This window comes from Pelophylax lessonae (genome assembly GCF_965119305.1).
Source record: "Pelophylax lessonae genome assembly, chromosome: 10".
Lineage (NCBI taxonomy): Eukaryota > Metazoa > Chordata > Amphibia > Anura > Ranidae > Pelophylax > Pelophylax lessonae.
Genome location: NC_138777.1, coordinates 45,430,467 through 45,445,127, shown reverse-complemented (window position 1 = coordinate 45,445,127; position 14,661 = coordinate 45,430,467). Strand labels below are relative to the sequence as shown.

The 14,661-nt window shown below is 44.1% G+C and overlaps 1 protein-coding gene across 1 annotated transcript in view; it reads left to right on the top strand.

Moving 5' to 3' along the window:
- CKAP5 (cytoskeleton associated protein 5) overlaps positions 1–14,661 on the top strand; it is a 112,671-nt gene that overhangs the window by 33,286 nt on the left and 64,724 nt on the right. Inside the window, exons 3-11 of the mRNA XM_082271147.1 lie at positions 4,626–4,819; positions 9,623–9,829; positions 9,931–10,102; positions 10,211–10,337; positions 11,362–11,465; positions 13,459–13,572; positions 13,657–13,761; positions 13,959–14,048; positions 14,133–14,297. Coding sequence (XP_082127273.1) covers positions 4,626–4,819; positions 9,623–9,829; positions 9,931–10,102; positions 10,211–10,337; positions 11,362–11,465; positions 13,459–13,572; positions 13,657–13,761; positions 13,959–14,048; positions 14,133–14,297 — 1,278 coding nt within the window. The remainder of the gene's footprint in view (positions 1–4,625; positions 4,820–9,622; positions 9,830–9,930; positions 10,103–10,210; positions 10,338–11,361; positions 11,466–13,458; positions 13,573–13,656; positions 13,762–13,958; positions 14,049–14,132; positions 14,298–14,661) is intronic.

Sequence of the window (14,661 nt, the reverse complement as noted above, 5' to 3'; positions counted from 1 at the left end):
CCCATTAATGCCTTTAGAGGTGCCATGGCTTCCCAATCATGTGACCGTTGTAAGTTGCTCTCAGAGCTGTTATGTGATAGGGAGCCCATCCTGATGGCTCCCAGACAAAAGCTGTGACCAAGAGTTGTCTTTTGGCACTTTTCCACTGCAAGTACCGGCTCTACTCGGCCCTGCTTGGCCCGGTTTGCTTTTCCAGTGCTGGTACCGCATGGTACAGTGTTGGAACGGTACGGTTTGGTATGGTTTGCTTTTCCACTAAAGTAGTACTAAAGTTAAGTGGGTGGGATAACAACGGGGTGGGTGGAATTCTCTGACCAATCAGTGGCTAGTAGTGACTGCATGCAAAGGATTGTGGGAAATAGTACCGGATATGGTACCTCCTTGGAACTACAATAGAGTAGGTAATGTTTTTGAGAGCCGTACCGTTCGGTTCCATGCAGTGGAAAAGCGCTACCGTACCGAACCGTTCCTACACACCGTACCAGCAGTGGAAAAGCACAAAAGCGAGCCGAACCGTTCGGTTTCATGCAGTGGAACAGCGCCATTTGACAGCTAGGATAGCTGGCAGTGAGCAGGCGGTCAGCACACACTCATGCTGTCAAGGATGTATATGTGGCAGTTAAGTAGGGCCCACTTTTCTTGGGAATGTATATATGCATATTTCGAAGTGCGCTTCGAAAAGACCTGTGTGGGGTTTTTAAATTTTTTTTTAAACAGGATTTCCCTTCACTGATACGTCAGTATTCCCATTTTTAAAGATCTTCCAATCTTACAAGCAGTAAAAGTCCTTATGTACAATGTTCCTCCCTGAGGAATGGTCTGTTTGTTCCCAACCAAGCGGCCTCTGTTTATATTCTGTTGCCAGAGAAGGTTGGTTAGAGCAGTGAGAAGTGCATTGGTTAGTAATTCTGATCTCTAGGCACTCTTCTGAAGACAGAGGTGAGATGTGTAAAGGAGTTTTTTTACCTGGTCAAAGAACTTGTTGTTTTTTTTTTTTTTTTTTTTTTTTTTTCTGTCATTCCAGGTTTTAAGATCTGCACACTTTCTCTGTAAGTTTTCACTAGGCTGATGCACTGTAGAAGGGATGCATTGGTATCCTCTCTTCACTAACACAAAAAGGAACAGACTGATGGGATCATCCCCTTTTTTTTTTAACCCTATCTGCATTTTCCTTGATGCGTTTTCAAGCTGCACACTACGGTATAGGGAATTTAAACGAGCAAAAAAATGGCTTCCACTAGTTGCCTCCCTTGAGGTCAGCTTTAAAGTGATTTCGAAGACTTGTTTCCTTTTACCTAGCTCCCACTTTCATAGGGAAAAAGTAGCCTATACAATTGTGACACAAGTCATATAGTAATTGAATTTTGTTAAAAACTACCTTTCTCTTTCTTTCATTGACGGACATAACTCCTGATTCTTCTTAACCACTTAAGCCCCGGAGGATTTGGCTGCTAAACGACCAGAGGGCATTTTGCGATTCGGCACTGCGTGACTTTAACGGACAATTGCGCGGTCGTGCGACGCTGTACCGAAACGAATTTGGCGTCCTTTTTTTCCCACAAACAGAGCTTTCTTTTGGTGGTATTTGATCACCTGTGCGATTTTTTGATCACGCGCTATAAACAAAAAAAGAGCGTAAATTTTGCAAAAATAGCAATATTTTTCCCTTTTTTTTATATGAAATTCCCCCAAAAAAAAATGTAAAAATCAAAATTTTTTAATATTTTCGGCCAATTTGTTTTATGCTACCTATGTTTGGTAAAAAAAATCGCAAAAAGCGTATTTTGATTGGTTTGCGCAAAAGTTATTGCGTTTACTAACAAAGGGAAAGATTTTTGTCATTTTTGTTGTTTTTTTTTTTAACGCGTAATGGCGGCGATCTGCGATTTTTTTTGCGGTACTGCGACATTGCGGCGGACAGATCGGACCCTTGACTGACATTTTTGACACTTTTGGGGTTACCAGTGACATTTCTACAGTAATCAGTGCTATACATATGCACTGTTACTGTAAAAATGCACTGGTAGTGAAGGGGTTAACTTTATTTGAGAGGGAGGGGCTGTGTGTGTCCCTAGGGGCGTGATTCTAACTGTGATTGGCTGTGGCTTCAACTGTATGAGGAGTGATCAATGGATCTACATAGTAGATCCATGTGATCAGCTCTCATACAGAGAGGAGAATGACAGGCAGCTTGTTTACACAAGCTGCCTGACTATCTCCCTCTCCCCCGCCGATCGCAGAGTGGCCGGCGGCGATCGGGTCCGCCGGTCACGCGCGCGGGGGGGTCCGTGACCACGCGGGAGCGGGAGCGCGCCTCCGGCGGCGCGCGCTCGCTCCCTAAACCCTCACAGGCGAGCGACGTAGACCTACGTCACTTTGCCTGTGAGGGGCTGACCGCCCACGTAGATAGTCGTGCGGCGGTCGGCAAGTGGTTAACATTGGGTTATACTGCCCCCCTACAGGAGGAGAATATTAGGCAGGAAAAAGCTTGACTACGCCTATGGGCCGTCCCAGAGCGTATATACACTCTCTCTGCTATAGGCACTCCAGTTTTTTTTCTTTTCTGCGTAGTCAGCAGTAAGGACCTTGTTCCTTGCTGGGATATCTGGTCCTAGCAATTTTTTTTTCTTTTTAAATGGAGTTTTTTTTTTTTTTTTCCCCTCATTTTTATTTTGTTCCTGTGATCTACAATCAAGTGCTGGACTGGGCGACGAACTGGATAATCTAGATCCTTGGGGTCTCCCCTGTCTGGCCAGCGCACGCCTGCAGACCGAAGCTCTACGCTAGGTTGGCCGCGTCGTAGTCCCACTGGACAGGGACTAGCCTGCAAGTTAAACGTCTCCCGAGGGCACATACAAACTGGCTTCGGCCTAAGTCGGTGTCTCCTCCTCGCCGACAGCACCCACATTACGATGGAGCACTGCCCGCCCTCTTACTGGGGTGGATGTGGGCTCTTTTGAGGCCGAAACTCTGCTTTAAAGTAGCAGAGAATTTGTAGCGATTGCAGACAGGCAAATCAATACAGTAGTCTTTTAGTGCCGGTTCACATTGGTGCAATGCGGGAACCCTGCTTCCCCTGCGGGTTCCTGTATCGCACCAGACTTGCAGGCAGTTCACACTGCCATATGCGAAACGCTGGGACGGTCAATACTGGGTTAACGACACCCCCAGATTAGTTTGCGTATCAGTGTGAACTGTCAGTTTGGACAGGAATCGTATCGCATAGGCGTGAACACTCCATGTGATCTGATTCTGGTGCGCACCAAAGGTCCTGTGTGACTTTGGTCCAAATGCGATACAAATTCAGCCACGCAATCTGCATGGCTGAATTCGCATCCTATGTGTTTTTGCACAAGAGTGCGGTGCGACTCACATGCCCTTACCCTCTTATGGAGCAAATTCTAAACTGTCTTGTGACATGCAAACGTCGGCCACATTGTACAGATATGCTGGATGTTGGGAGCTTTTTTTTCCTGGTTCATTTTGGGCATTCTTTGTGCCAAGCTTTTTTATTGTCCAAAGAATAAACGTTCTCGTATGTCCAGTTAGCAGACCAGTGATGAAGGAATTGGTGAAGCTGAATCTGGAATTAAATGGACTCGCACTGTGTCAAAGCTCTGTAAATCACATTAATGGATTTATCTGGATGGTAGGATACTGTACAGCTTGTCCTCCATTGGTGTGAACTTTAAAGTAGAATTTCACCCCAACACTAAAACCTGTTTACAGGTATCAGACTAACCCCTGTAAAGAAGAAATCGCAATACATACATTTTTTTTTAACCCTGTTCGGTCCCATGCTGAGCTGTCAGCGGCGGCTTTACTGTGAAGGCAGGTGCAGAGGAGGCATCCGACAACGTAAGCCCCATGGTAACTATGGGTGATGCCACGCCCCATTCATTTCCCAGCCGTTGCCTGCTGTCTCCTCTGCAGAGCTTCTGCTGCTGGAGACCAGATTGGATCGGCTTCAGAAAAGGTATGTATTGCATTGGTCTTAGATCGTGGATGCCTGGAGACTAAAGCCTAGTACACACGCAACGATTATCGGCCGACCGATCGTCCGTCTTTTGTCCAGAGTGGTGTTTTGTTGGTTGGAATGTGCCTAGACTGCACACATTTTCTCGCCCGACAAAATTCTATTTCAGAAGTGATGTCATGTGTTGGTTTGCTTTTTTTGTGTTTTTTCTTCTCTGAGCATGCCCAGACTTGCTCATCAGATTTTTTCCATGTCGAAATCTGTACTGACTGCACGAAAATCGGCCGTGTTTTGACGGCGGACAAAAATTTTATAGCCTGCACACCAGATTTTTTTCGGCCGAAAAGTCGGAGTCGGTTGTCGGAAGCATCATACTAACAAGCCGAAAATCGGCAGATCAGACGTCGGACGAAAATTCCTGGCCGAATTTTCGATGCGTGTGTACGAGGCTTTAGACATTTTAGTGTTAGGATGGACTTCTACTTTATCTCTAGCTGTTTACATGGAGTTCATTTTAAACAATGGTGGCTTGAGAATGTAATGGTATATTTTTATTAGAAAATTATGAAATGGTTTGTAGCAGAAAGTGTTATCTATAATGCAAAATATCTCCCGTTTTCTCTGCTCAATTAGTTTTTCTCCTTTGCAGTTATGGAAAGCCAGGTTAAATGGTTATGAGGAAGCGATAAAATTGTATCAGAAAATCGTCGATGAGAAGAGTCCAGAATGGTCCAAATATCTGGGCTTGATCAAGAAGTTTGTCACAGACTCCAATGCTGTTGCCCAGCTAAAAGGCTTAGAAGCTGCCCTTGTGTTTGTAGAAAATGCCCATGTTGCGGGAAAGTAAGTGCCGTGTTTATCTGTACTGTGTACCCAATTCCCACCTTTTTCCTTTTTTGTCTTGACTCTTGAAGTATATGATTTTGTTATGGTATTGGCCAGTTATTCAGACCATGTTGTAATCCTTTTTTTGCTGGGTATCCAATGAGAATGGAGGAATGGGAGCTCCCTATGCTGACTTGGTTCACAAAGGTTATGGAACTGTTTTTCTTATCCTGGGTTATGGGACTTTTTTTTTTTTTTATCCTGGCTTCACTCCTTATCGGTCTCTGACCCGGAACAAGTGTTTTAAGATGGAGTTGCGTTTTTAAGGCTGCATGTTTGATCCAGATCAGTGGCTTAATTAGTAGTACAGTCCTGTCTGACAACTGTAGATCCTCCACCTGTAAAGGGCAAAACTATTAAATGGATTAGATATTTAAAGTTGGTCTGGGAGATATATGCACTTTCCAATTTTATCTTTTCAAAACATTACAAAAAAAAAACTTGGTCATACTGTCAGATCTGTTAGGTTACCTAACTCTCTGTTGTGGGCAGACACCCTACATCTGCTGCACTGAAATCCCAAGCAGCGTTAATCAGCTTTGCAAGTGCTGAACTTCTTTCCCCATCCCTCTTCACAAGCATACATTGATAAAACTCTTAGCAAAATGATGCACATGACTTGACTCCCATGAGCCTACTTACCCACTGTGTAGGAAAAGGTTTCTTAGATTTTAGTTTGGGGCGGAAGGGGGGGGGGAGGCTACATCAGTAAGAACTGACCCAGGGCACCCTGCTGAGCCTCCTCCCAGCACCTACCCCTTCAAGAAATTTGTAACTGTGTCCACCCCTGCAAGGATATTACAACCGTATTGATGCCATCACAGAGAGTAAGAAGTTGTCTTGCTACAAGAAAAAGGGAATTCAGGCAACGACATGCTAGTAGAGGTGGAGAAAAGGAAAGCTTAACTTTTGCAATGAACATTTTGTTAAAATGGATGGAACACAACTATGTTGCGCTCACATAATTCCAAGGATGTATGCATCAATCACTGAATCCACAACGAGACATAGCCTATAGGAGCCCATCTCCAAACAGTCTGAGCGCCAGCTGAGACACTTTTGTGCAGCTTACCTTCCCACAGCCCTCCCAGTGTATAACGGGAGCAGAAAGAGAGGAGGCACACTGCCAGCCACACCAGTGGCTAGCACTTGACAGGGACTGGGAAGAGACTGGCAGGATTCTTCTGTGAAGTGGAGGATTGGTTACCGTGATCACATGACTACATCCAATGATTGCTGTGGATTCAGTTATGGATGCATGTTTCCTTGGAATTGAGTGCTACCTGGTTGTATTATGTTTTTTTTCAGGGCTTTTTTTCAGCAGAACCGCGGGCGGGGCAACGCAGTTCCAGCTCTTCCAGAACTGAATGTATGTATTGGCAAGGGTTCCTGAAGGGTCTATTGATGCTGGCTGCTGGGGAATCTATTGTTGCTGGAGGGGGATCTATTTTTGCGGAGGAAAGGGGTCTGGGGATGTCTTTTGGTTGCTGGGGAGGTCTTCTGTTCATGGTCTATCATTGTTGGGAGGGCTCTACTGTTTACGGAGGAGTCATTGTTGCTGACTGCTGTGAAGGGTCTACTGATGCTGGCTGCTGGTCTATTGTTGCTAGAGGAGATCTATTTTTGCAAGGGGGTCTATTGTTGCTGGGGGTGGGTCTCCTTATGTTGCAGGGGGTCAATCATTACTGGGAGGGATCCACTGTTAAGGTAGGGTTCTAATGTTGCTTGCTGCTGGAGAGTCCATTGATGCTGGCTGTTTGGGAGTCCATTGTTGCTCGGGTGGCTCTATTGTCACTGGGGTGTCCATCATTGCTAGATCTATTTTACTGTCTTTCTTATGACCAAATTCCTTACAAAATACTTGGCACCAATAAATGATACTTGGTTCTGTATTCTCTAAAACTGGGGATACTGGGAGGTGGGCAGGGGGTGGAACAAAGTAATGGTGCTCTGAGGTGGGTAGGGGGCGGAGTCGAGGGATGACTCGGAAGGCAGGAGTTCCTGCACCTATTCTGAGGAAAAAAGTTGTGTTTTTTTTTAAATAGGTTTATTTAGCTACATTGCACTTCCCTTTTTTTTTTTTTTTTGTACAGATTGTCCACAAGATCTTGTTCACAGGTAACCACTTTGGCTGTCACACCTGTTTGCCCCTCTGGGCCAGACCATCTTTTCACTTTTCTGCTATGTGAATTTTTTTAAATTTTCATTTTAAGGAGAATAAAAATCTGAAGAAATTTTATTTAAGTTTGAACAGTAATATATTACACAGGTATTATTACTGTGGGGATAAAAATTGATTTTTGACTTGCTGTAATATCCATTCCTCTAAAGTTCATTGACGGACACCGCTTTTCATCTTCATGACCATAGGGATGTCCCAAAGCAGTGTCAAACATGACGGGTGGGAACAGTAGAAAAAAAACTTCCCCAAGGCTAAACATAGCCAACCGGCTAACTTGGAACTCAATTATCAACCACTGGAGCTCACCTGAAGAAAACCTAGAAAAACACCCTCAGAGGACAAGACCTCTAAACGGCAGCCTGCAAAACTTTGCCGCCAAAAGCATCCGCAGATGCCAACACATCTACTTTATAAATTTTTGTCAACGTGCAGATGACCAGGTAGCTGCCTTACAAACCTGCATCACTGATGACGGAAGGCCCAGGAGGCACGAAGCGCCCGAGTAATGTGCCTAACCAGGGAAAGGCGGAACCTGCCCCTAATGGAATAAGCCTGAACCACAGCCAGTTTGATCCTTTTGGAAATGGTCGCAGCAGAAGCAGTCAACCCCTTGTGATGTCAATCTGTGAGTCTGACTTTCTAAAAGACTCCATAGCTGCCAAGTACACCCTTATTGCCGGAACCACATTCAGGGAATGTGAAACCACTTCCTTAGAAAGCTTGGGCCTGGGAAACAGGGAAGGCAACATGTGGAGGAAGTCTTGTCCGCAGATCTGGCAGAACCCGCTCGTGGTTTGCCAGACCAAGACCACTTGGGAACCCCCGGCGGAGGCCCTAAAGGGCTTGGATCTCTTGTCTTGAGACACTGAGGGACAAAAAGGCCACTTGTGAGCCCTAAAGAAGGGCCCCCGTCTGCAATGGGATTCTTTACCCTTGGAAGTCTGAAGGAGAAGAGTACTCTTACCCCCCTGTGAGGCCTTTGAGGTCCTCCAGATAAGGCCTTCTTAGAAGCTTGGTCCACAGGCCAGCATGTCAGCCGGATAATGCACTGCAGCACCACCACTGAGACAGCCTAGAAATCAGCGGATCTGCATCCAAAGAGGCATTAGACTGTAGCTCTTGGACCAACTGATCTGTCAGCTCCGCAAAGGCAGGAGGGAGCGGTTTCTCTTCCAGGTCCCGGCGTAGAAGTTTTGCTTACACTTAGCTTGCGACATCGGGGCAATAGTAAATACCGGTCTAAGTGCCCAACCAGCCAAAGTTAACCTGGCAGGGTCAAGGCCTCTGACCACCTATCAGCCGTATCGGTGAAGACTGGGGACTCTTTAACCAGGGTTACGGTGGCTTTATTCAACCTGGAAACCGGGGAGTCCACTACAGGAGGAACCGCCCATTTTGAGAGGGAATCCCCATAGCGGTAACTCACTGCAAATTGCTTGGGATGGTAAAGGTGCATTTTGGGCACCCCCACTGTTACAATGTTAGAAAAGAAGGTGGGAAATGGAAACGTCTTCACAGCTTAGAGGACCTGTGGGTGCCAAAGGTGACCCGCGCCTCCGAGGCTGCATAAGTCGCATCCTCCCATATGTAAGGTTTCCCGCACTGATATCTCATCCACCAGCGCCTTCATGTGCGGCTAGGGGAGCAGAGGAATCATCCTCACTATCGGAGCACGCAGGGTGCATGGACGCAGACTCCGAAGGGTTACTCGCATCCGCGGCGACCCAATCAGATTCTGAATCTGATGAGACGGAGGAAACTGGTGAAGGCGGGGAATGCTTTTTGCTAGCCCGTTCATCCAGGACCAAATCTACCTTGGACTACAGGACTGCCTTCTATGCAGCTCCTGTCCAGTGGGGCTAGGCTGACCTAGCGCGGAGCTGTGGTCTGCACGGGCTCACTATATTTTTGGTAGCAAGTATGATAGTTATTTACAAAATAAATAACGTGCGTGTGAAAAAAAAATAAACATCAAAATAGTGCTTACACATGTTGAAATCAATGGGTTAAGTATTAAATCAAAAGCATGTCCTGGTTGATTAAGAGTTTACTCCCTGTGCACACAAACATTTATTTTATCTGCATCTCTCTAGCAGGTATGTCTGCCAGGGAATGGAGGAGATACCATGGCTACTTTTGCTTTGGTTTACAAGTGTTAAACTGGATGCTCACTATGATTGGCTGTCGGAGTGATCATTCAGAGTGATGAGCTCCCTGGGAGCTCATCTGGGAGCTCGTCTATCTTCAGAGACCAGATCTCATAAGGGTGTACACAGAAAGGAGCAGGAGAGCAACTGCAGGGCGTGCGTTTTTTAATGGCCATGTGTAAGACACTGAAGGTAGGTAACTGCTTAAAGGGATAGCTGCACAGATCATGGATATTGTGTACATTGCTGACATCTGCGTCTTTCTGGGTTGGATACACCTTGAGTGTGCATGTGGGAAATATTTTTGATTCTATTTTCTAGAGGTGAAGGCGGTTTGGTGGTAAAATTTTAGGTCATCTCTTAAGATCACCATTAGTCATCCTCTCTGTAATGGATGTAAATGCACTAATACAATGGTTTCTTCACTTGCAGGACTGCAGGGGAAGTAGCGTCCGGAGTAGTAAACAAAGTGTTCAATCAGCCAAAAGCTAAAGCCAAGGAGCTTGGTTCTGATATCTGCCTAATGTATATAGAGATTGAGAAAGGTGAAGCTGTACAGGAAGAGCTGCTCAAAGGTCTAGACAACAAAAATCCAAAGATTGTGGTGGCCTGTGTTGAGACAATAAGAAGAGGAATGAGGTAAGAGGCCTCATTGTGATTTTTTTTTTTTTTTTCTCGTTTTTGTAAAGGCCATTAACAAAAAATAAAATCACTTTTTTTTTCAATTTTTTTTGGTGCAGTGAGTTTGGTTCAAAAATTGTATCCCTGAAGCCAATTATTAAAGTGTTGCCAAAACTGTTTGAGTCTCGAGAGAAAGCTGTTCGAGATGAGGCCAAGTTGCTGGCTGTGGAGATTTACCGTTGGATCAGAGATGCTCTGAGGCCTCCATTACAGAACATTAATCCCGTGCAGGTGAGCGAAGTCTGGTGTATGCAGGATTGCAGATCAGTCCAGTTCATTTACATGTTGAAACCGTTCATGATTGGTCAGCCATAAGATTTGCTTTTTATATCTCTGTAGCTTAAAGAGTTGGAGGAGGAGTGGGTAAAGCTACCCCAGTCGGCTCCCAAGCAGACTCGTTTCTTGCGCTCACAGCAGGACCTCAAGGCCAAGTTTGAGCAACAGCAAGCAGCTGGTGATGATGGCGGTGTGTTTTCAAAGTTGAACATTTATGTTCTTGCTTAAGTGGGGGGCTGGGGGATGTTGGAGTGCTTTCTGGGTCCCAATTAGATTAACTGAACAGTATAATCCAAACGTTTAAATTGTCAAGGGAAAACTTCAAGTGGGGATGCTTGTTCTAGTGATGAAGAAGATTTCCTTCACTTTGAGTTCCCCCCGCCCCCCCCCCCCCCCATTTTCATTTGCGAAAATGCTTCGGAAACTGATACCTTTGCAGTTGCAAATAGCACTGCAAAGAATCGCATGCGATTTGAACAGGATTGTTGTGATTCCTGTCCAAATCCTATGCAGTTTCCCCCACAGCGTCTGTGTGATTTCAGTATAGAAAGATAAGAAAGCACCATCTAAGTGCAGCAATGGGTAAACCGTTTATTAAAAAATGTTATGTTAGAATTCTCATGTTAAACTTGCATAATATATTTATGTCCAATTGAAAACAACGGCAGTTTGCAGTGCTCACAGGAAGATGCATAGTCCGTCTCTCTGGAGCTGACCTCACTTCCACCTTCTACCCACAGGGATCCTGGCACTTCCTACATCTCCTCCATCCCTGTGAGCACCACAAGCTGAGGTGGTTTTGGCTTTGACGTGCAAGATACAAATGTACTTTTAACATGTTGTGATAGCCTAACATTTTTTAAATATACGGTTTGCCCATTGCTGCACTTAAATGGCGCTTCGCTGGCTTTCTATACTGGGATTACACAGGTACAGTGGGGGAAACTTCATGTGATTTGGACAGGAATCGCACTGCAGTCATGTTTAAATCACATACCTTTCTTTGCAGAGTGATATTGAACCAATTCATTTTGTATGGGCTCAAATTGCACCACAAAGGTATCGGCGAGTGCCTGACTGAAAGTATCAGTACATGCCAGTAGAAAACTGGTATCGTAGCAACCCTAGTGTCTATAGAAGTGGAGGTGGATGTAAAGTCTTCCCATTGAGACAGATTTGTTTTAAGGATTCTTTAACTTCCTTTTCCTTTTTAGATGAAGATGCAGATGAGGAAGCTGTACCTCAGGTGGATGCCTACGAGCTACTGGAAGCTGTTGAGATTCTCTCCAAATTGCCAAAGGATTTTTATGAGAAAATTGTGAGTAACGTTCTAGATGCATATGGTTCTTGAGCATAGCATGCTTAAAGCGACGAAACCCTCGTAAACATTTTGGTCAAGGAAGCTGCTTATACTCCGTTTTTTTATTTGCATCCGCCATGGTGCCTCACATGTGATCAGTTGGGACACCAGCCATTTAATAGTTTGTTACGTTGAGAGCACAAGCAAATAGGAGTTGGCTTTCTCGGCATGGTAGGAATCTGTTTTAAAATCATTAAAATGATGGGTTTAATTCTGTATTGGAAGCTGAACTCCCAGATAAGCAAGTATTGTCTAAATACAAGAGCCATTTGTATTCCTATTTAAACCTTGGTGTGCTTTTGTTTCAGTTCTGTGCGGTGATATAGCATGAAGCTATGCCTCTGTGCAGAAGCTTCCTGTAATGCAGCACAGTAATAACACCAGAGGTTTGCCCTGTGTTATCAATACAGTTGAAAATTCAAACCAACTTAGGCAGGTTTGGCCTCAGCAGTTATGACTAAAGAGGAAGCCCAGTTGACCACGGGGGGGGGGGGGGGGGGTCAAAAGCCTCTATCGGACCCCCTCCCACAGTGCACCAAGTCTAGGATCCCCCGAATCAAACAACTGACAAACCATAAGAGGCTGCTCTGTCCCAGAGCAATTCTTGACCTTAGTCAGTGGGGAAATGGGTATTGCGAATATACTAGCCAACAAACTTGAGTGCTATTGATCTGTAGTTGTCGTCCTGGCCTGCATCCGCCTCCCAAAACTCATTGGGCTTCTTTTGCATTTCCTGTGGTTTCTATGGAAGGAGAGTCATTCTGACATCATTGGAAGCCCATATACACAGGCCCTTTAAAATTTGACTTGAGTTAAACTTGAAGTGTTGTATTTTTGACTCTTATGCAGTTAATAACCTAGAGATTTGAGGTTTTACAATCTGTCCTTTGTGGTTACTGATTTTAGCTGCAAGCTGAAGAAATCCTTCTGACAATGTTTTAATTCTTGGTGCAAGTCGGTCAGTCACTGCAAATGGAGGCTGGTTTTCAGATTGTGTGCTGGGGGTTACAGATGAAATACTCTGTATCCCGGGGACTGCCTGTAGTGCTTAACCACTTAAGCCCCGGAAGATTTTACCCCCTTCCTGACCAGGGGGTATTTTGCGATTCGGCACTGCGTGACTTTAACGGACAATTGCGCGGTCGTGCGACGCTGTACCTAAACAAATTTGGCGTCCTTTTTTTCCCACAAACAGAGCTTTCTTTTGGTGGTATTTGCGATTTTTTTTTTTTTTTTCTCGGTACTGCGACATTGGGGCGGACAGATCGGACCCTTGACTGACATTTGTGACACTTTTGGGGTTACCAGTGACATTTCTACAGTAATCAGTGCTATATATATATATATATATATATATATATATATATATATATATATATATATATATATATATATATATATATATTACTGTAAAAATACACTGGTAGTGAAGGGGTTAACTTTATTTGGGAGGGAGGGGCTGTGTGTATCCCTAGGGGCGTGCTTTCTACTGTGATTGGCTGTGGCTTGAAGTGAGAGGAAATCTACACCTTGGAAGGAAAATGCACTCCTGTAAGAGGTAGTATGGGGAAAAAGGTTGCCAGTACTGAAGCTTTATCACCAATCCTTGTTTCCACAGCAACCCAAATTTTTCAAAATCCAATTGTCACAGACAAAGCGAGGTGACATTTTCTGAAGAGGGGAAAAGATGGCAAAACAAATGTTAACAGGGGTTAATCCTCCTCTGTGCTATCCAAAAAAACTTTAATTATTTTGAATGGAGTTAAACTTAAAAAAAAAAATATGTACTTGTTCCAACTTGCATACAAATTAAACTTTATACCTATAAACCTACAGACCCCATCTTGTTTTTAATGCGGGGACTGCCGGTATAAAATTGTCTAAAATGAGCAGCTTGAGTCACTTGAAATTGAAAACCTACCCTGACCGCTTTCCTTGTACCTTCACACAGGAGGCCAAAAAGTGGCAGGAGAGAAAGGAGGCTTTGGAAGCTGTGGAAGTCCTTGTTAAAAACCCCAAGCTGGAGGCAGGGGACTATGGAGATCTTGTCAGAGCTTTAAAGAAGGTAAGATTCTGTAGAAAGAAATAAACATTTTTAGAAAACCTAACCTTTCTATAAAATCCTTAAGATGCGTCCTTTTTCTTACAGGTTGTTGGAAAAGACACAAATGTCATGCTTGTAGCACTGGCTGCCAAATGTCTGGCAGGGCTGGCTGCTGGTCTAAGGAAGAAGTTTGGTTCATACGCTGGACTTGTAAGTAGTTGCTATATTACCTGGCAAACTGGTCTTATGACATCTAAGTTGACGTAACATAGCTTTTTGGTATAAGACCTGAGGTATGCCTCTTTACTGTCATGGGTGACCCTATCTTTGAGTTAAGGTGCGTTTTGCTTTTATTTCAGTCCTTTGTATAAAGTCATTCATTTTTGCTAACTTCATAACTTTTACAGGCTGTGCCAACTATTTTGGAGAAATTCAAAGAGAAGAAACCTCAGGTAGTCCAAGCCCTGCAGGAAGCCATAGATGCTATTTTCCTCACAGTGAGTAGCCATAAAGCATTGCGCTAAAAGCTCTTCTGTCATGACATTATGCACATTGGTGTCATGCATCCCGTATTGTTTCAGACAACTCTGCAGAATATCAGTGAAGATGTCCTGGCTGTTATGGATAACAAGAACCCAGCAATAAAAACACAAACCTCCCTGTTCCTTGCGAGAAGTTTCCGTCACTGCACTCCATCTACGCTACCCAAGAGTTTGCTGAAACCTTTCTGTGCTGCTCTCCTTAAGGTATACTTTGATTGGTCATGACATAGCATCCACGTTTTTATAACAGGCCTATGGACTTTGACAGTTAGCATTTTTTTTTTTTTTGCACAGGAGATGCTGAGATTTGTGAATGTCCCATATGCAGACTTGTTAGTGTGTAGAAAATATGGGAAAAAGATCCAAAAGGTTCATTTTTGTTAGATGGTTATGTCTAAAATGACCACTTTTACAGCAGTACAACATTCATTCTTATTTCACCCTTTCAGGAAAAAAGTAATTTTTGTCTTTTATGCCTCTAATATCTGAAAGCATTAAAAAAATAAATTTGACAGTAACTTGTTCAAAAAAGCTAAAAAAAATGCTAATCATTTTTGTGTCAGCTTCT